The sequence below is a fragment of the Lycium barbarum genome, chromosome 10 (assembly GCF_019175385.1).
Source record: "Lycium barbarum isolate Lr01 chromosome 10, ASM1917538v2, whole genome shotgun sequence".
In the NCBI taxonomy this organism is placed as follows: domain Eukaryota; kingdom Viridiplantae; phylum Streptophyta; class Magnoliopsida; order Solanales; family Solanaceae; genus Lycium; species Lycium barbarum.
This window is the reverse complement of record NC_083346.1, coordinates 111505232-111525820: the sequence shown is the minus strand read 5'-3', so window position 1 is coordinate 111525820 and position 20589 is coordinate 111505232. Positions and strand designations below refer to the sequence as shown.

General features: G+C 35.7%; 1 protein-coding gene across 1 annotated transcript; it reads right to left on the bottom strand.

The window, feature by feature from the left end:
• Window positions 1-11880: 11880 nt before the first annotated feature.
• LOC132613910 (65-kDa microtubule-associated protein 6-like) lies at window positions 11881-18983 on the bottom strand. Its single transcript, XM_060328207.1, has 12 exons — window positions 18270-18983; window positions 17376-17579; window positions 15961-16224; window positions 15331-15546; window positions 15106-15261; window positions 14471-14630; window positions 14235-14386; window positions 14007-14094; window positions 13850-13923; window positions 13692-13766; window positions 12856-13208; window positions 11881-12268 (listed from the first exon to the last, which is right to left on the bottom strand). The coding sequence occupies exons 1-11, from the start codon at window positions 18345-18347 to the stop codon at window positions 12873-12875; spliced, it is 1803 nt and encodes a 600-aa protein (XP_060184190.1). The 5' UTR covers window positions 18348-18983; the 3' UTR covers window positions 11881-12268; window positions 12856-12872.
• Between the last annotated feature and the right edge of the window lie 1606 nt (window positions 18984-20589).

The window sequence follows — 20589 nt, the reverse complement described above, 5'->3', positions numbered from 1 at the left end:
CAACTTATATTTGTAACTGTGCTATTCTAATTCTTTCTCAGCCTATTTTTTTTTCTCGAGTTTCTCTAGTTCTAATATGAGACTAACACTTACAAAAAGTTCATTACGTAGAATTGCTAACAATTGCCCAAATTCATGTAAAACTGTCAAATTCGTACTTTCCGCAAGGAAAGGAAAAATAGTATAAGATAAGTGAGAATGAAAAACTACTTAGGGTGTGTTTGGTGTGAAGGAAAATGTTTTTTCTGAAAAATATTTCCCGAAAGTTAAGAGGCTTTCTTATTTATTTTCTGGTATTTGATACATAAGCAAAAAAATATTATTTTAAGAGCATTTATATGTAACTTTAGAAAGCTCTACGAGGGTGGGGTGGAAAGTGAGGAGTACTCAGAGGTGGTGTTGGGATCTAAATAATCAGGGCGTCATGTAGAAACTAACAATTGCAACTGCAAAACCTTGAACGACGATAAATAAGACGACAAAAAAAATGTACTAAAAGGCATAGTATTAAACCTATGACATAATAATATGATTTGGTCAAATGACCTACCAATTAAAAAAACTAATATAAAAAGGAGACATTAAACCTATGAGATATGGATGCTATTGTGCTTTTACTTAAAGGAATATCCTCAATTTATAGAAGTGCAAAATTTCTCCTCCAAGAAAATGGATAAATATGGTAGTCTTTTTCACAAACAAATTTTTCTACCAAAAAATCTTTTTTGAAAAAAAAAAAGAAACACAATTATGGTAGAATCCAAATAAGATAGGAAATTCAAGGCACATCCTAATATTTGGAATGCTACTAACCAATATTTAAAGGTAAGTTCTCGATGTCTATTTCTCTCTCGGTACAAGTAGACGTTGAATATCTAACGGTAAGAACTCAATTTCCTGTTTAACCGAAAATTCGCTCCGCCAGATCCTGTATCACGGTTAACCTGTTTTTACCACCAGACACACCACCATTACTCCACTCCTGAAATTAGTGCATCCCCAACCCCTAATCCAACAAACAAAGTAACTCTAGGCTACTCTCTCCATTCCAAAATAAGTGTCTCTTTTAGCTCATGCACACCCCTTAAGAAATTGTTCACTCTTAGAAAATCAGGAGTGTTTTTATCAATTTACCCCTAATTAATGCTTAGAAAAAAAAAGTTATTTAATGATTCTTGATAATAAATAAGGGTAAGTTTGGAAGAATAACATTAATTTCTTCTTTAAATTCTAAAGTATCACTTATTTTGAAACAAAATAAAAAGCAGGACACTTATTTTGAAATGGAGGGAGTATTAAATACCCTCATCTCCTCCCCACCTGCTCTTCAAAGTCATTAATGGTCCTGGATATCAATTCCAATTTAAATGCAACATTACATAAATCCATAGCCCTCCCACCCCGCATGCAAATTCAAATCGGTTATAAATCTCTCGACAAACCCCCTTACCCCTTCCCCGGCACATCAATTTCAATTATAACACATCATGCATTCCAAGTAAATATGATCATTAGACTTCAAATTAAAAGAAGATTAATTGTTGGTTGGTCAATACAGCTTTATATAACCAGCAATGGTATATATTAAGCACTTTGAAATCCCAAATGTTGACTCACCACAAGACAGTGATCAAACAACTTCATCTATTGGGATTTTTCTTTTTCTTCTCGTCTTCATACTATCTTTAGTATTTAGGCCTTTATCATGGAGTGAACCAAGCTTCTTCAGGTCTATCATGTGTCTTGGGTTTCTTTTTTTCATCCTTTCTGGTTCTTACTCGAATTCTTCTTTCTCAATTTTTATTCATGCTCCTCACATTTCGTTTTGGATTCTTCTCCTTTCTAATATATTTAATTCACGAATGGTTTGAATTTTTGAAAACTAGATTCAAAGGGATACAAATCTCACCAAGATATCTTCACCAAATTCTTTATAGATTGAGTCATTGAGAGCAGATCTCTTGTGAAGTTAGGGCAAGTGCAGAAATCCACGTTTCAGCACTTTCAAATCTTTAAAAACTTGCTCCAAACGCGCCGAAACTCACCCGAGCCTTTTGGTTCTCCTCCAAATCATCTCAACAAGTCCAAATACTTTATATGGAATTGTCCAAAGGCTCAAAATACAAAGGGAAACGTTACAACACAAAGTCAACTATCAAATCAAACTTATGAACTTTAAACTCAAATTTTTTATGCAATAGTACCGAATTGCACCCGTGCCTCTCGGGCCGAAAGCTTATAGAGAAATAAGCACTAACCATTACAGTGAAAATTTATAGATAAATACCAAAGAAGCTAACAACTCATGCAATGGGGTTTTCATTTCCAGTAATGCAAGGATAAAAAGTAAAATGAAGAAACATGTTCGCAAAACCAAAATACAAATTCGTCAAACAGTGTTAGTGTATACATAGCAAAATATAACACGTGGCATTTAGAGTTGAAACGTTGCTGAGTCGTTTTATTTGGTCGGAATGAGAAGTCCCGAATAAACCCAGAGCAACCATTCTGGACTAATTACTTCGGGTCATTTATGGAGGGTTGAAGTTACATGACCGGTCCAGATTCGCAGCAAACATTACGTTTTAGAATTAAAGTAGCATTTATTGTCTATTATTACTCATTATTAGAATTGATCTACAACTCAACGCTGAGGTTTTTGTACTATAAAAGCAGCCTAAAAACCCATCATAAAGGACATTGAAATACAAATTCTTACACTAATTTATACAATCCAGTCTTTATAATTTACATATTTTTATTATTCTTTTATTCCGAATTTAAACTTATTTGTCGAGGCTAAAGCGTGCAAGTGCTCCATCGGATGAAAACTTTCAAAGGATTCTCTCCGAGGATCAAACAAGCCCAGGCTCAATTATTTCATTACTGCTTTATATTGACTTGATTTTCTTACTTGTTATCAGCAAGTCATTCATTATTTATAACAAATCAATTCACGTATCCTTTAAACCACAAACAAATTTAACTGTACTCTTTTTAGGGTAAATGGTTTGGCGCCCACTGTGGGGCTAATGATAATAGTGATATTGTTTTGTTTCTCTAATTATCTTACTTATCATTGTAATGACCCAAACAGCCGTGAGTGGCACTCACACAATTCCCTAGTGGGCGAACCATCTAGTTGACCAATCATCCAAACGATTACCACATTACTTAGCCAATTTTAAAGTATTCAAGGATAAAACAGATAATAAAATCTCTAAATGTTTAGTCAGGCCATAAATAAATGAATCTGCTGAAGTCTAACTATTACAACCCCAAAATACGAAAGTCATTGTATAAAGACTCTAAAACATAACTATCTAAAGAATGAATAATTGTCTAAAATAAGCATAAATGTCTGAAATGAAATAGACATCTAAAATAAGGAAGATCTTCAGCCGGCCTGGCATGGATAGTGCTCACCCTCAAATCTGTCGGGAACTGGCCTCACGCTAAATATGAGGTCTCGCAGATGTCTCTGGATCACAATCTGCACTCAAAAGAATTGTAACACCTCGTGCATTCGAGCTAAGATTTGACTGGTAAGACGTATAATGAACCCAATTTGAGTAGTGTATAAATGGTGTTTGAAACCCAATCAAGACATGGGAAGAGTCCTTGAGCAAATTAAAGTCGGAAGCTACCCTACGAAGAGTGTTTTCAAGTGAGTTTGCACCATATTTCAATTAAATGAGTATACGGAAAAATATGTAAGGAATTTGGGAAAATTTCCTTCTTTAAAGTTGTAGATCTTTGAAATACCTTTCCAACGGTATATTATGGAGGTCAAACAGACATCTGTACAAAAGGTTATGCCCGTTTTACTAAAACAGTGTTCTGTCGATTTACGATAGAATCTACGGGCCGTAAAAATTATACGGGCCGTAGATTTGGGCCGTAAAACTGGTACAGAAAGACCAAATCACTGTAATTGATTTACGGTGGGATTTAAGGTCCGTAAAACTTTTACGGGATGTAAAATAGGGCGTAAAATGGGTCCGACAGCAATTTTAAAACTTCGTTTTAAGGCTTTTTCACTTCATTCTTCACACCCCCAAGCCCTAGAACGACCTTCTATTCTCTCCCATCATCAAGAACACCAAGGTAAGCCTATTCTAATCATCCCAAGTCAATTCTAATACATATCCTTGTAATCTAAACAAGAAATCATCATTCCTAAACTAAGGTTTTCAAGAAAACCCATCCCAAGGTTCAAGAACTCAAGATTTTGGAAATCTTCTTCAAAGTTAAAATCTTTAATTCAAGTTTGGAGCATTACCAGGTATGTAGAGTTACTATCTACGTGTGGGAACATCATTGTTCTTCCCACGCCTCATAATCCATAAATTATGATTCTCTACTAAAACTAGGGTTTCTATACCATGCTCATGATAACCCTAGGTCCATGTCCATGATTATATTATGTATTAATTATTATAATTCCATCATTGAGTTCTTAATATTTCTTTATGATTATTGAGAATCCGATCCGTAATCCATGAAAACCCATATCTTGTATTCCATGGGTTCTTGCATACATGTTTTTGACTAAGAATGATTATTTCATGAATATCCTATATGTCTACAAGTTTTCATGCAATTAAATCATATAATTACTTTCATGCCATGATACAAGAAATATACATGCTAAATATAAGTTATTTCATGAAACCATGCTACAAGTTATCTTATGAAATCATGATACAAGCTATGTTACAAGTTACTTTGTGAAATCATGATTTCAAGTTATTTACAAGTTATTTCACGAAAATCATGGGCTTCTTAGCCAACTATATTATGTTCATGTTTTGGGAGTTGCACAAATTACCGAGAAGGCTCAGATAGCCTGAAACTATGTAGCCACCATAGGACAAGGATCGCTCCGCCCAGTTAGGACGATACCTTAATTTTACACTGAATGGATCCATCAGGCACGTTACCACCTTATACCCTGGCAAGGTATGAGGGCTCTGCTGGTCCGGCGAGGTACCAGACTCCACGTACCCACGTGGTGATATCACATGTCGGTTTATGAAATGCTCTCCCTACTTATCATGTTTTACTTATATCATATATATATATATATATATATATATATATATATATATATATATATATATATATATACCCATGCTCATGCTTATGCTCATGTTCATGTCCAGGTTTTCAGTTTCAGTTCTTATCATGTTATTTCATGTCCCATGTTATTTCTTTCAGTTGCTTTACATACCAGTACATTTAATGTGCTGACGTCCCCTTTTATTGCCCGGGGGCCTGCATTTCACGATACAGGTACTGATATACAGGACGACACATCTGCTTAGTAGGACAGCATTCGTATCAGCTTATTGGTGAGCCCCATCTCATTCGGGGTTTAGTCAACTTTTGTTTTATGATTAGTTATGCATCTAAGGTATGCTGGGGGCCTTGTCCCAGTAAGTATGTTTTCCAGTCAAGATTCACGATTAGAGTTTTCATAAACTAGTCAGTTTAGTTGTGTTAGACATGCAAGGTGTTTAGCCATCTTTGGCTCATACATGTTATTTCCGCACTCATGTTTAAACAAGTATTTTGATTAAGTATTATGACTTATTGCATTTTGTAAAGGCTCATCATGGATTCACATTATATTCCGCTCATGTTATGCCTCATGATGATTCAGCAAGCCATGTGGTTCGCTCGGTCACATGCAATAAGACACCGAGTGCCGTGTTTCGCCGAGGCCATGGTTCGGGGCGTGACAAGAATGCAGCAAGGTAGTATCAATACAAACACTATGTACTGGTGATGAGTCGTGAAATTACGGCTCATTCGATGCCAATTACTTAGTCTTTTGCAAATCCCCAAGTGCTTTTGATGTCGTTTCTCGTGTTTTTGTGTCAATTTGTAGAATAACATGTGCCGGAAGCAACTTGAAGCAAAACGAAGCAAAATGAAGCAAAAACCCAGCAGAACTGAACAATGGCACGACCTGCGATTCGCAGGTACCACACGCGAATCGCAGGTGGTGCAGCACTTGTTGACAGAGAGGATCAAAGAAGACACCACAGGTGACACCACCTGCGACACCACCTGCGATTCGCAGGTGTAACATGCGAATCGCGGACGGTGCAGCACTTGTTGACAGAGAGGATCAAAGAGGACACCACAGGAGACACCACCTGCGACACCACCTGCGAGTCGCAGGTGTAACATGCGAATCGCGGACTGTGTCGCGGATGGTGCCCAACAATTATCTGAAGAGGCGACACCTGCGATGGTCTGGTGAAATCCGCGATTCGCGGGTCGAACATGCGACGCTAGGTGCGAATCGCACCCTATGCGCAGGGGCAATTTTGTCTGGAAATTGTTCCCGTTTTGGACATGCTATAAATAGATTTGCTAGGGTTTTGGTTTATTTTATCCTGCAGTTTTTGGCATAGACTCTTGTGAAGTCATTTACTGTTGGGTGTTGAAGCACTTAAGAGATTTCTTTTAGCTTTGTCATCTTCTTCATCCAACACTTTTGTAAGCTTTATGAATACATTTTACTTGATTGATTTACTTTTAATGAATATTAGTAGCTAATCTTTCAGCTAAGGTTGTGGTATCCAATGTGCTAGTTATGTGATTGGGTTTCGTATTAATACTATATTTATATGCTAATGGTGTTTTCTATTAACTCTTCAAGCATAAATGTCTTGTGATGGTGTACAACATTACTTGTGCCTTAACACCATTACTTTGCTTGGAAAAGAAAGTAGAGGTTAGGAAAAGAGTTAATAGCAACAATGTGGGTCATTAAATCCATCTAATAGCTTGAGCTAGGAATAGGAAAGCTAGTTGAGGCTACATGGGTGCTTTCTTATAAAACATCCTAGGGCTTGGAAAAGCTTAGGATGAAATTTGCTGATTTGGTTGGAAAACTTTTGGCAAGAATCGCGTAACCTTTGGCTTAATGCACCTAGGCAAATAAATAAGTTGAATTGATACCCAAACGCATTACTCTCTATTGGAACCACAACCTTAGTCCCGTTTACCAATTGTTTACATCCTATAATCATTCTCAGTCTTTAATGAACAACCAACAATCATACTTTTATTATATTTCCTTTCCTCTTGAAATATAGACTAATAGTCAGGTGTTACACTTATCGAGTATATTTCTTCATTGTATTCCCTGTGGGATCGACCCCGACTCATAGTTGGGTAAAATATATTTGCATACGACCGTGCCCATTCTAATTAATAGGGTGGATTTGGACGTTATCAACTGGTAGATATCATAAGCCGACTAAGATTAGCATCATGCATACAATCACAAAATCAATAAAATAGACAGATAGGCACAACAACACATAATCTCAAGAACTATCAACAGAAATCATCCAACACCGAAATATCAACCAATACAGGGATAAGGTAAATCCACACAAGTAGAAATCAATAAGAGTAACTCAACCCATGACTTCACGAAACACAAAAGTTAGCAGCTGATGTTAGTAAGTTTTAATTTTTAAGTGCCTCTCCCTTTGTCTATGTTTTGAGATCCACGAACTCCTTACTAAAAAGTAAACTAAAAAGACAGTCAATCAAGGATACAATTAATCTTAACCTAGACAATGAATATTTTAAATCAATGGAACAAGTTCAAGCAAACTTAAAACCCTACATTTTGTGTGTGTTTTTTTATCTCATTCTCTCCTCTTTAGTCTGCAATTTCTAGGAAAGTTGTCGTAAATAGTACTAGTGACTACTGAGTTATGCTTTATTAATACGATTTGAATAATGTTTTCATTAATTAACAATTTGTTCACTTATTTAAATATCGACATCTCTTATAACAGACCACTCCACTGCATAGCATTAGTATGCTTATCATCACTCTGATCATCTCGTGCGAGTCCTCGAGCTTTCTTCAGCTCTTGAACATCAGTAAACAGCTGGGAGAGGCCATCCTCTATAGTTGTGGACTCAGCTGATTTCTCTAGCTTGCTCAGGCGTTCATCGATGCTCTTTAGAGAGCCATCTATCTTCTTCAACCTCTCATCCCGAGCTTTCTCTCTCTTAACCTGCTCCTCCAGAGTCTTGAGCATCCGCTCAAGCATCTGCATCACTGGGTCTGCGGAGGCAGATCTACCACTATTTTCATCTATCAGTCTGTTTTGCTCTCTCAATGCGATTATACCATCCTTAGACACGGAACCAGCTGCTTTCTTTGGTATCTTTGAAGTGGTAGCAGCCCGGCTTTCCTTAAGTTTCAGTTGGACCTCCCGAATGGGCCTCTTTGGTGGGCGTTGTTCATCCGACATGATTTATGTGTTGGGCTAAACGGTCCAAAGATACTCTAAACATGATGTGATATTGTCCGCTTTGGGCCAAGCCCGCACGGTTTTCTCCAAAAGGCCTCACATCATTAAGAGTGTCCAACTCCTTATAAATAACTTTCTTTTCTTTTCAGCTATCAATGTGGTACTTTGTTCGCATACCCAACAATCTCCCTCTCGAACTAAGTTCCATGGGTAAAGGTCGTAAACCAACCCATAGACGGGCAAAGGCACTAAGCCGGGCCCCACGCCACACTCCGCCATCTTCATACTCGTCCCGCCAAACCATTGGCTCTGATACCAGTTGTTGGGCTAAACGGTCCAAAGATACTCTCAACATGATGTGATATTGTCCGCTTTGGGCCAAGCCCGTATGGTTTTCTCCAAAAGGTCTCACATCATTAAGAGTGTTCAACTCCTTATAAATAGCTTCCTTTTCTTTTCAGCTATCAATGTGGTACTTTGTTTGCACACCCAACATTATGCACCTAGAGAATTGAGCCATGTTAGTACTTAAGGAGATTTAAAATTAGAACAAACAAGTGACGTGAGTTCGTGTCCACGAACTTCTGTATACAAATAATTCGAGCCCACAAAGTAGGCTTAGCTATTCTGCTAAATTTTTACAGACCGCCTAGCTCCACGAAAATTTTCGTGGGGCACAAACAAAGCCATGAACTTCCCAATATTTTGAGCCCTCAATTCTTTTACCATACTGCCTCAGGCCACAAAAACATTGTGGATACGAACTCGACTCGTCCTACAGGTTCGACAGCCCTTCCTTAATGAACATATTTCCAAGTGTAAAAATTGATTCTTTAAGACCATAAAAGAGTCAGCTAATCACATACCAAACTGAATCACAAGCGAGGCCAGAAAACTTCAAGACTGTAGCAATCAATACTCAGATAAATTCAGTTATTAGCAGTCTTAACTACCAGTGGGCATATTCAGATGAACGAAACAAAAGTCAAACTCGCTGACAACACAAAATGCCCAGTTTTGCACACTTTGAATCCAAAATTTTGTTCAATATCTCAAGAATATCAGCGGGACAGGGCAACAAGACTTAAAATGAAGACAATGATGCATGCACAGATGAACACACATCAATTCAATGAACAAATGCGCATATTATGTGATTTCGTAGCACAGAGAGCATGACTACAGCCCCTACACTTCACATGTACTCCCTCGTCTCAATTTGTTTGTGTTAGTTACTGCTCTTTCTGTCCAATTTATGTGACACTTTTTTCTTTTTTATCAATCTGAACACCTTTTTATATTTAGTACCCCCTCCGTCCCAATTTATGTGATACTTTTTATTCTCCGAGAGTCAAACAAAAAAATCATTGACCGCAATTTATTCGTATGCCTTTTAAATATTTTAAATTATTAATAATTGTGACTTATAGTACTTTTTATGTAGCTTTTAAATATGATTTTTTTTTTTAAAACTTAAAGATTGTATGTCCAAATCCACAGTCAAAATGAAGAAGTTTGACTCTCAGATAAATTGGGACAGAGGGAGTAACAATTTAACTTTAAATTTTTCATTTTACTCTTAATGAGATGATAGTCACACAAATATGTGTGACTGATTTTTAGACCACAAGTTAAAAAAGTCTTCCTTCCTTTCATTCATAAATTCCGTGCTCAGTCAAACACCTTCACATAAATTGGAAAGGAGGGAGTATCTGGAAAGTCAAAGGATTTTTCTTTTCCATAATTTTTTCAAGTACTTTTTAAATATTTTGAATTGTTAACTATTTGTAACTTATACAGTAGTAGCACTTTTGTGTAGTTATAAAATATTTAAATTTTACTTTAACAAAATTGAAGATTTTATGTCCAAATTCACATCGAACATTAGTTAGTTTGCCCGGCACTTCGAATCAAACCACATAAATTAAAACATACTTGTAAAACTTTAAACTCCCACTTGTTCCCTCGAACAATAACATCAGTACACCAATCAAACATAAAAACATGCGATTTTGCACATCTAAAAATACATAGAAGTAGGATGTTCACAGTTTTGGTTAAAACCAAAACCAAACCGAAAATTTAACCAAATCGAATAAAATAACCGACATTTGGTTTGGTTTGGTTTTAAATTTGAAAAACCGATAATATTTGGTTTGGTTATGGTTATAGTAAAAAATAACCGAATAAATAACCGAACCAAACCGATAATTATATACATAAAATTTATAATTATTTATATGTATAATATTAGCTTTTCATAAATAATTAAAGATATTTTATACTTTTTAATTATTAATTTAATTTTGGTCTACTTATTTTTAAGGCCCGTGTCTTAAAAGAATATGTCCAACAATCCAAGCTCAACTCTAATAAGTCGTAAGCATAAGGATTGTTTGTATTTTGAAACCTCTGTTTGACTTGTTCTTTTGAATCTAAAGTGCGTTGCAAGTTTGGTCCACCTGATTTGCCAACAGCGTGTCTTTCCCTCAATATGCAGCAAAGTTCACCCTTGTGGGCCGTGAGGAAAAAAGAGCTTCATAAGAAATTTGAAGAACGTAGAGAGAGAATATTTGAATTGTCACGGCTAGTCATAAACCGAAAAACCGAACCAAACCGACAATAACCAAACCGGTGGTTATTATTTTACTTGGTTTGGTTATGGTTTTAGCCATTTAAAAACCGACTAAATTGGTTTGGTTATGATTTTAACTAATAACCGACCCAAACCGAACCATGAACACCCCTCTACACAGAAGTAACGCATACCTGAATCTTTGAGAAAACTTATGTGCGAATCTGAAATTCCAACAGACAAGTGACTGATTTTAAGGCACTAATTTGCTTCACAAAGCTTTCACTTTATTTGAATGAATAACGGGTGACCATAAAGAGTGAATTCGAATTGTGACAGGTACGAGGGAAAAGAGGAGAGAAAATAACATTTTACCATGTTGGCTTAAGTGATCACCAAAAATATTTGGGTCATTTGCACTTTTGTCCCTATTTTGTGCTGGTCTTTAATTTCCTCCCCCCTCCAATTAAAGACCATTTTGCCATTAAGTGATCTCAAAATTGTGTGCTTTGATGATAGTTTGTGATACTTCAGATATTCTGACCATTATTTCTGGCTAAAATGTAAATTGGTACTATGTAAATTGGTACTTATTTATTTTTCAAGTACTTCCACCGTTTCCTTTGATTTGCTTAGTTTGCCACTTTTTTTTTAATAGAAAATAGTAATAATTTAAGTATATATTTTAATAAAATATCCTAATCAATGTTACTTTGGAAGTTCAAAATTGGTTACTAGTACTCCAATTAGTTTGAGAAATGGTTAGTTCATAACAAGGGCAAAATTGAAAGTTAAATTGTTAATTTCTCTCTTAATTTGGCTAAAGTGGATAAGTAAAAATAAATCTATTTTCAGAATATTGGAAAAATAAAAGAGAACAGAGAGAGTAACATATTAATTACTGAATTGTTCCCTTAAAGCAGTAAAAAATTATCCAAACACCTTCTGATTGTCAGTAATCCATTAAGAGAATTCAATTTCACCCAAACAAACATGAATAGAAATGATAGGTGAGCATTTGAATGTTACAAACTTTATTGGGAGCTAGAAATTTTAGAGGTCCTAAATTACACAATCCAAATAAACAAGGATTCCTAATCAATTCATAGCAATCACATTACACTATATGTACATGCAAATCACCAAAAACAAAAAGGCTCAAGGTACATATTGGTCAGTGAACTAATCAAACAGAGAACTTTCATGTCACTATTATATCCACAATAATCTCTATGGTAACCAGCAAAGTCACTAACAAAAAAGTCAATTAAGTGCTAGAACTGCCTAACACATTACATCATTACAGTAGTGTACACTCCCTTTCAGTATTCACAAATTTTGAGCTATCCTTCTTCTGTTATGTGCCTTCGGAATAAGGTAGATTATGTGATCATCTACCCTGCAAAGACATTAGCATAGTGAGGTGCACGCAATATTTTCAAATAAGACACCAAGTATAGTGCGAAACATTAAGTAACGTTTAATCTTTTATGCTGTTTGTATGCACTTCACACTTGAAGCAGAGATAATACAACATAATAAAAGAGGCTATCACAGAAGAGGAATTGAAAAGCATGACAGGATTGGTTACTCCTTTTTGAATAAATGAGAAATCCCGAGGGTCAGTGGCACAAGGTTTGAAACTCAGTGGATAACCACTTAAATACCAGGCTTTGTCTATGGCAGGGGTCGAACTCGTAAGTGCGGCTAATCCACACATCACGTGCTACGCTCTTACCACTAGACCAAAGCCCTGGGTTAATCCTTGTTTGCTTAAGTTATCAAAGCTAACGCATCCAAAAAGAACCATAGATAAGCATTTACATATTGATTTGTGAATCAATAAACTTTGTCAGATGGTAATTGTGGGGAAATTATAGAGAGAAAGCAAACGAGCCTTTACAAGTGATTCTTATCTTCAAATATCTCAATTCTTGAAATTTCGAAAGTTCAATGAAATGCAGCAAACAAAAGGAACAAACTTACCAACACAAGTTGTCAAATCAGCTTTGAGGTGGGGATTCAGGCTCAGAACCGCCAATGGAAGAAAATGACATGGTATCTTCCTTTGCTATAGCTACAAAGTTGAGAGGGGCAGTAGAAAGTCTTCTCATTTCCTTGAAATAGGTATTCTGCCTCCCAGCGTAAGAACGGGGTGTTTGAAGCTCTGGAGTTGCACAACCAACTGAGTTCCGGCGTGGCGAGGGGGTGACTGACCCGTTTCCATTTGTATGGTATCCGTTCATCTTCCTAAAGCTGCTACTTCTTCTCGGACTAGGTCTAGAACCATATTTAGATTCCTTCTCTGCCAGCAGCATATCTTGGAGTTTCTTCTGATCCTGTGTAAAAGAAAAGATAATAGTAGATTTAATTTTAGATCATTACCTGTAGTATATAATGGTCTAAGATTCTCCTAGTAATATCAACTACTCTATCCGTCCAATTCATGTGAAGGTGTTTGACTGGCCAAGGAGTTTAAGAATGAAAGGAAACTTTTGAAACTTGTGGTTTAAAATAAGGAATAGATATTTGTGTGGCTATAAATCATCTCATTAAGGTTAAAATGGGAAATTTAAAGTTAAATTGTTGCTAAATATAGAAAGGTAAAATTCTTTTTGGGACCAACTAAAAAGGAAAGAGAGTCCCATAAATTGGGACGGAGGGAGTATTAATTATTTTCTTATCTGATGTCAGAAAGTAGTACTTTGTTATCATACAACAGAAGAATTCCTGTGAGTTTTTGATATCGTGCATTCCCCTGCATACATATGTTTCATATACCAAATCAGCTTTTATTAGTAAATGAGGGTATTTGAAAGTACCCGAGCCCGTTTCTTCTCCTCTTCTTTCTGATGTCGACTCACTTTGTAATCCTCCAATATCGACACCAATCTCACCTACAAGTAAAAGCCAAGTTCACTTGACCAACAGCAGAAACAAAAGAAATAATCTAGAAACTTCTAGCTGCTAAAGAACTCACCCCATCGTACAAAAACAACTTCTGATTCTCATCTTCCCAAGCGAGTGTCCTGTTAATCAAACTGTCAACCATACCTGAGCATAAAAAGCTATTGAGTTTAATTCATGCCACTGATCCAGGACTAAATGACAACAACGAAAAATCTAGAGTAGAATACCTGGAATCTTAGTCACTGTAATTCTTGCTCGTTCTGCCCGCTTTAAATTTATGTGAGCGCCTCTTCCACCACTGTATCGTGTATGATCCTGACAATTTAAAAACTAATCAAACTTTTGCCAGTGTAAACACTTAAGCTACTAGAAGGGGGTTAGTTGGCAGGAAATGGAGATTTTAGATCAGCTAACATCCTTGGCTATAGGAAATCAATTACTTAGTTTTTACTTACCAGGTTATAATCTTCAAGCCAGTTTTCCTCATCACATGCTGAAAGCCACCGCTCTATCTTATCCATAATTTCTTTTCGGCTTAAAGCTTCGTCCTTTGCTTTGTTTATTTGTGCTTCAATATTTGCTAGGAGTTCACAAGGGTCTACAAGACCTTCAAATGGAGATTGAAGTCATTTCTCTGCATGGAAATTCAGATGGACAAAGCATTTAATGAATCCAAGATCCGACTTCTTACCAGAGTCGATCATTGCAGTGGATTTATCAGCGGCAGTACTTGAATCAGGTTGAATATGGGTTTTGTAGCACAAATCCTCCAGTTCTGCCCTCCTTTTCATGACCAACTCTTTCATCCTGCTTGCTTTCAATTTGGTAAGCCTCTCAACTTCTGCTGATACCTATCAATGTCAAAAACAATGTAATAGACAAAATTAAATCTCTCTAGTGAACCCGAGAATTCATCATTTCAAGTGGTCACTACTTGGGCATATTAGCCACTGAGCACATACATAGGGATAATTACCATTTTGGACCGCTCTAACAAAATAATAGCCATCAAATGTATATGTAATGTATATGAAGAACAAATATACACATAATATGCATAATCAGTGTAGATGTTTTGTATATTTTGGCTAGCACCCGCAATTAATTTTGGTCGACGGGCCAAAAATGAAAAAATCCCTATATATTATATGTTAGTGATTGCAATTCTGCAAAATCTTCCAGTAAACTGGTATATATTATGCACAAATAGTGCCTCTCATTGGAACCATTATTTGTGTCAGATCACTCGAGGAAAAAAACAATGACAGCCGAGAAGAGAACAAGAAATAGGGGGCAAATTAAAACAGGTAGGAAATGCTTGCACACCTGCTGAATAACATCCAATGTAAGTGCACCTGGTTCCACAACCTTTGATTCAGAAACATCAAGAACAGAAGTGATCCTTGATAACTTTCGCCTTTCTTCTCTCGTTGTATCCATCAAGTTCCAAAGCTCAAACAGCAATCCCGCCATATCCTTTAGCTGCGTTATTGATGAGATTAGATAGCGAATAAAGAAAAGACAGTATCATATCTAGGAAAATAATAATACCTTCTGATATCGAACTTTTCTTTCTGTTTTCAATTTAAGGATGGCCTGATCTAGACCTTCCAATGTGCTGTCACTGATGTTTGTGTAGTGTCCCAGGTTTGTCTCATGCAAGCTTGGATGCACATTATTTACAGTTTCGCCAAAATCCAGCCCAAGTACACCGCACAAAGTGTGAACCTCATTCACACTGTCCAGAACTCTTTGGATCCGCACAGACTGCATGCAGAAATAATCATCATTTATTAAATTTGCTAAAAGAGAGAAAGAAAGCCGCCTAATGATAAATCACATGCTGAACCAAATGAACGTGCAAAAGAACAATATGTTTCAACATGCAAATGCATTAACTGCTGTTTATTATCTATCACTACATAATTCTTGTGTGTGGGTGTTTTTTTTTTTTTTGGGGGGGGGGGGGGGGGGGGGGGGGGGCGGGGGGGGATAAAGCATCTAAACATTTAGATCCTCCGTTGAGGGTTAACTAAGTCCTTTAATATTGTAACTTTAAGAAACATGCCTCTCGCAATGTTTCAAAGATAGCTTTAACAGTAAAGGAGATCGTACTTGAATTGTTTCAAAATATTACTAAAAAATAAAGATACACACGAAATACAATTAGTCCACCAATACCTTCTCCGTTTGGAGAGCACGTAGATTGGATTGGCATTCTGAGAGCTTTCTCGTCGACAAGTCATGTTCTTCCAAGTTTAAGGTACTCAGAGAATTGGCAATATTACAACATCCTGAAATCTCGGCAGTTATTTTCTCAATTTGGGCCTTTATATCAGCAAACTGCTTAACTCTTTCATCTTTCTTTGCTTTTAAATCATCAACAAGAGGCATGATTAATCCAAGCTGCTCCTTCAATGAAGCTGACTTATTCCCCGACTGTATCTGTTGTAACCAGAAAAGTTTTGAAAAGGTGTGCGATAAGTGACATCAGTTAAATATAACAATAACCCCGACATATTTAGAGAGATCCAACAAAATAATCTACTTCTAGGAAAAGTAGATGACAATCAACACGTCCAACAAATTTTGTATTTTCAAAACCCAAGAAGTACTAGGATAATTGTAACCCTACAAGTTGAAGTTTTTCTCGGTCAAAACAAATTCAAGAAAGGACTCCAAATGCAAAGCAAAGCAGTACACTGTGCTCAAAACATGATTTGATGAGAAGATGAGCAAAATTCCCAAGGGGTGAATTGCTCTAGGCAGAAACAACAAGGAAGATTAATAGTTGAAGATAATCCGTGGAGCAATTGGAGACCTTATTGTGTATTGTGTTAGACAATATGTGTTCAAACAGCAGGAGTAGTTCTTTTTTATGTTAGCTACTCCATTATCTGTCCCAAATCCCAGAAAAATGGAAACAACTAGACCCAAACCACTATATTCCTTCATCACATCACTCTTTGCTACTCCCTCTGTCCCAATTTTATGTGAAGGTGTTCAGAATACGAGTCAAAACGCTTAATTTTGACCATGAATTCAGGTATTGTTTCTCCAAGTATTTTAAAATAAAATTTATATATTTGAGAAAATTATAGTTAAAAAGAAAATTTGATTGACTCCCAGGTAGTAACACCTTCACATAAATTGGGACAGAAGGAGTATTAATTATCTATTAAGTTCACCTTGCTTCACTGATGAATCATGATTACATGAAACAAGAAATCGTGAGAATGGATCCATTATATCTCTACACCAACAAAACTTCTTCAGTTTTGCCTTCCGATTTACGAGATTCTGGCCCTTGATTTTGAAACCATAGGTTGTTCAATCATGCTAGCTGTATAAGAAATGATACAACATAACACCTAGAAGAACTTCTAAGCCATATGGCAAAAGTAGCAATAGCATCTAAAATATCCATTTTTGTAAGAGCTCGGGTATCGCCATAAATAAGGCTACAGAAATGCTATCAGTTTATAGATTTTTGGCATATTTGATCAAAGAAGTACCAAATAGCCAAAAAGAGGAAGCAATACTAGTATCATATGAAAGGGCAAAAAGTTTTGCACACTTAAAGAAGTGTTCCTTACCGGTGAATTAATGTTGTGTTCGCCAAGAGCAGCCATTAAGGTTGCAAGCTCAGCTTCTTTAGCTGCAACAGACTGATGAAGACGTGATTTTGCATTTGCAGCTTCTTCAACTTTCCTTCGATAGACTTCCATACACTCCCTTTCCAGCTCCAACAGCATACGGTCTCTATCAGCTTCACTCTCTCCAATGTCTGTCCATATTTGCTGGACATCGCGGGCCGAAAAGAGTCAATATATTACATAAGAAATAAAAAAAAAAAAACTAATTGCTCATTTTCCCTCCCGGTCCAGAGGCCAGAAATCCCTGTAAGGATTCCCATCTTACATGAAAATCTTGGACACAAAATGTTATATTTAACACTAATTGTTGTAAAATTCCAACTGCAAAAATCACAGTTGAACTAAGCATTTAATGGACAAAAACAAAGGAAATCCCAGAATAAGTCAATATAAGCTAACCTGAATTTCATAACACAAAAAAAACAGTTATATCACATAAAGCCATTAAACTTCAACTTACACAAAAACCCAACAACAGAAACAACTACTACTTCAATTTAATTAAGCAGCCATGATAACTACCAAGTCATTAAATAAACCAGCACAGTAAATAGTTTCTTGAATCACAGACTATCCATTTACACTTAACTCCATACTGACCAAAACCCCACCTCAAATTAGGTAAAATAGCCCAATCTTTTTCCAAAACCAAAGGCAAATAAAGAGGAAAAAAACCAAGAAAACACAACCCCCTTACTATAAATACAAAGAAAGACAAAATTCAAGAACTATAAGTAAAATTTAAAGTTTCAAACCAACACAAAAGGAGAATAAAAAAAAGAAAACAAAAGAAACATGTACAGTAAAGAAGTAAAGTCAAGAAAGAAAAGAAACCTGCAGTTCTCTAAGTAAAGTGTGGCAAGTAGAACTTGTACGAGCATTATTATTACTAGGACTTCCAAAAGCCATCATTTTTACTATTTGATGAATGATTATATCACTATATATCTTTCTCAAGAAAAAAGTGAGTCTTGAAGAAGGACTACTAGTTTATACTTTTATTTTCACACTCATTTAAGTCAACGACAAAAAAAGAAAGGACCATGTAAGCCACAACACTTATTCTTCATCTTATTTTCTCTTCTCATCAGATCTGAAGTTTCTTCAAACCAAGAACCTCAAATTACACCATACCAACTACCAAGAACACAACTTTAAACTCGGTTTTTGTAAATGCTACTGTTTCTTGGCTTCTTTTTTGCCTTTTACTTCAAGAACTAGAGAAAAATAGGAGCTAGAAAAAGGAGTTGAAGTGGGTACAAAGGAAGGTACTAAAAGGACAAGTAACAACAACAATAATAAAGGACACAAAGGGTTGTTTCTTTTTTCCTTTTTCACTAAAGAGAGAGTGAAATGGGGGCTATTTTGGGTAAGTGGGGTGGGGTTAAAATGTGCAAATGCAAATGGATCTAAAGGGGCATTAAGCTCAGGTTTCAATGGTGGTTGGTTTGGTTCTCTCTCTCTTAATTTCTGTGTGGAAGAAGGGAGGGAGTGAGCAGTGACGCTTCAACAGCTTGAAATGTTCTGTATTTGTTAAGAGCAGTATTTTATTACTGTACTATATTTCCTTCTGTTTCCCACTTGTGTTAATCAGAGTCCGGAACCAAAATGACTCGATCAAAAATCAAGTTATATTTCAACAAAAAAAAGTTACACCCGCAGTAAAATAATGCTTTGTAACTTCATACTTTGACCAACGATTAATCGTGTGTCAAGACTCCAAAACGCCAATATTTTATATAGACACACGACTAATCATTGGTCAAAGTATGGAAAAACACTAAGTGTTACAAAAAAAAAATTGGCCAAAAAACATTAAATTTTTTCAAACAAAACTTACTTCGGGCACCTTTTCAACCCCTAAAATGACTATCCGAACGTCTACATATCCTTGATGTATTGGGCCTACATTATTGTACGCAAAAAAAAAAAAAAAAAAAAACAGGTTCTATATTAAATATTGACGTTTCGAAGTCTTGACACACGACTAATCAGTAGTCAAAGTATGGAAAAATACTAAGTGTTAAAAAAAAAAAAGTTGGCCAAAAAACACTAAGTTTTTTCAAATAAAACTTACTTCGGACACCTTCTTAACCCCTAAAATGACGATCCAAACGTCTACGTATCCTTGATGTATTGAGCCTACATTATTGTACGCAGAAAAAAATATCAGGTTCTATATAAAATATTGACGTTTCGAAGTCTTGACACATGACTAATTGTTGGTCAAAGTATGAAAAACACACTAAGTGTTGCAAAAAAAAAAAAAAAAAAAGTTTACCAAATTTTACTGCGCTATAAAAAAATCTTTAGCGCAGCAAAATACTGTGCTAAAGCATTTAACGGCTCCGTCTCCGTGAACTGCTTTAGCGCAGTATTTTACTGCACTAAAGGAAGTTTTGTAACTTTTTTTTTGTTGGGGTATTTTGGTTCACTTAATTTTTTATTGAGTCATTTTGGTTTCGGACTCTGTTCATCATCCACATTGGCGTTCGATTAAATTTATCACCGTTTGGCCATAAGAATTATTCATTTTTTTCACTTTTTAAAAAAATTAATATCTGGCCATAAAAATTTCAAGTTGTATTTGAAATTTAAAAAACAATCAAAACTTTTTTTTTACTTTTTTCACAACCAAAATCTTATTGAAAAAGTACATTTCAACAACAAAAATTATAGCCAAACACAACTCCAACTCCAACTCCAAAATTCCAAAAAAAATAAAAAAGTTCTTAATTTCTATGACCAAATGCCTACTTAAATTCGCGTTAAAAAATCTCATATAAGGGTAAAATACTTTCTACTAATAAAGATGATTTCGCACCTAGAACTCGAACGGAGGCCTTTGATTAATAATGAAAAAGTAATTTACCGCTCGAGCACAATCTTAAGGGATTGTTTGGTTACCAAAATAGGATAGATAAGGATATCTCAGTTATCCCAATTTCTGTTTGAGTTAGCTAATCCTACCATTTTAATACGAAAATGATTTTCGGACTTAATTAATATTCATGCTAAATGCAAAATAAAATAATCATGTATTTTATCAAGAAATTGTAATCTCATATCTCGCCACTCAAAAAATTACAAAGTTAGTTTGGTTTGCAGATTACATTATCCCGAGATTATAATTTTTGGATTAATGTATCTCACT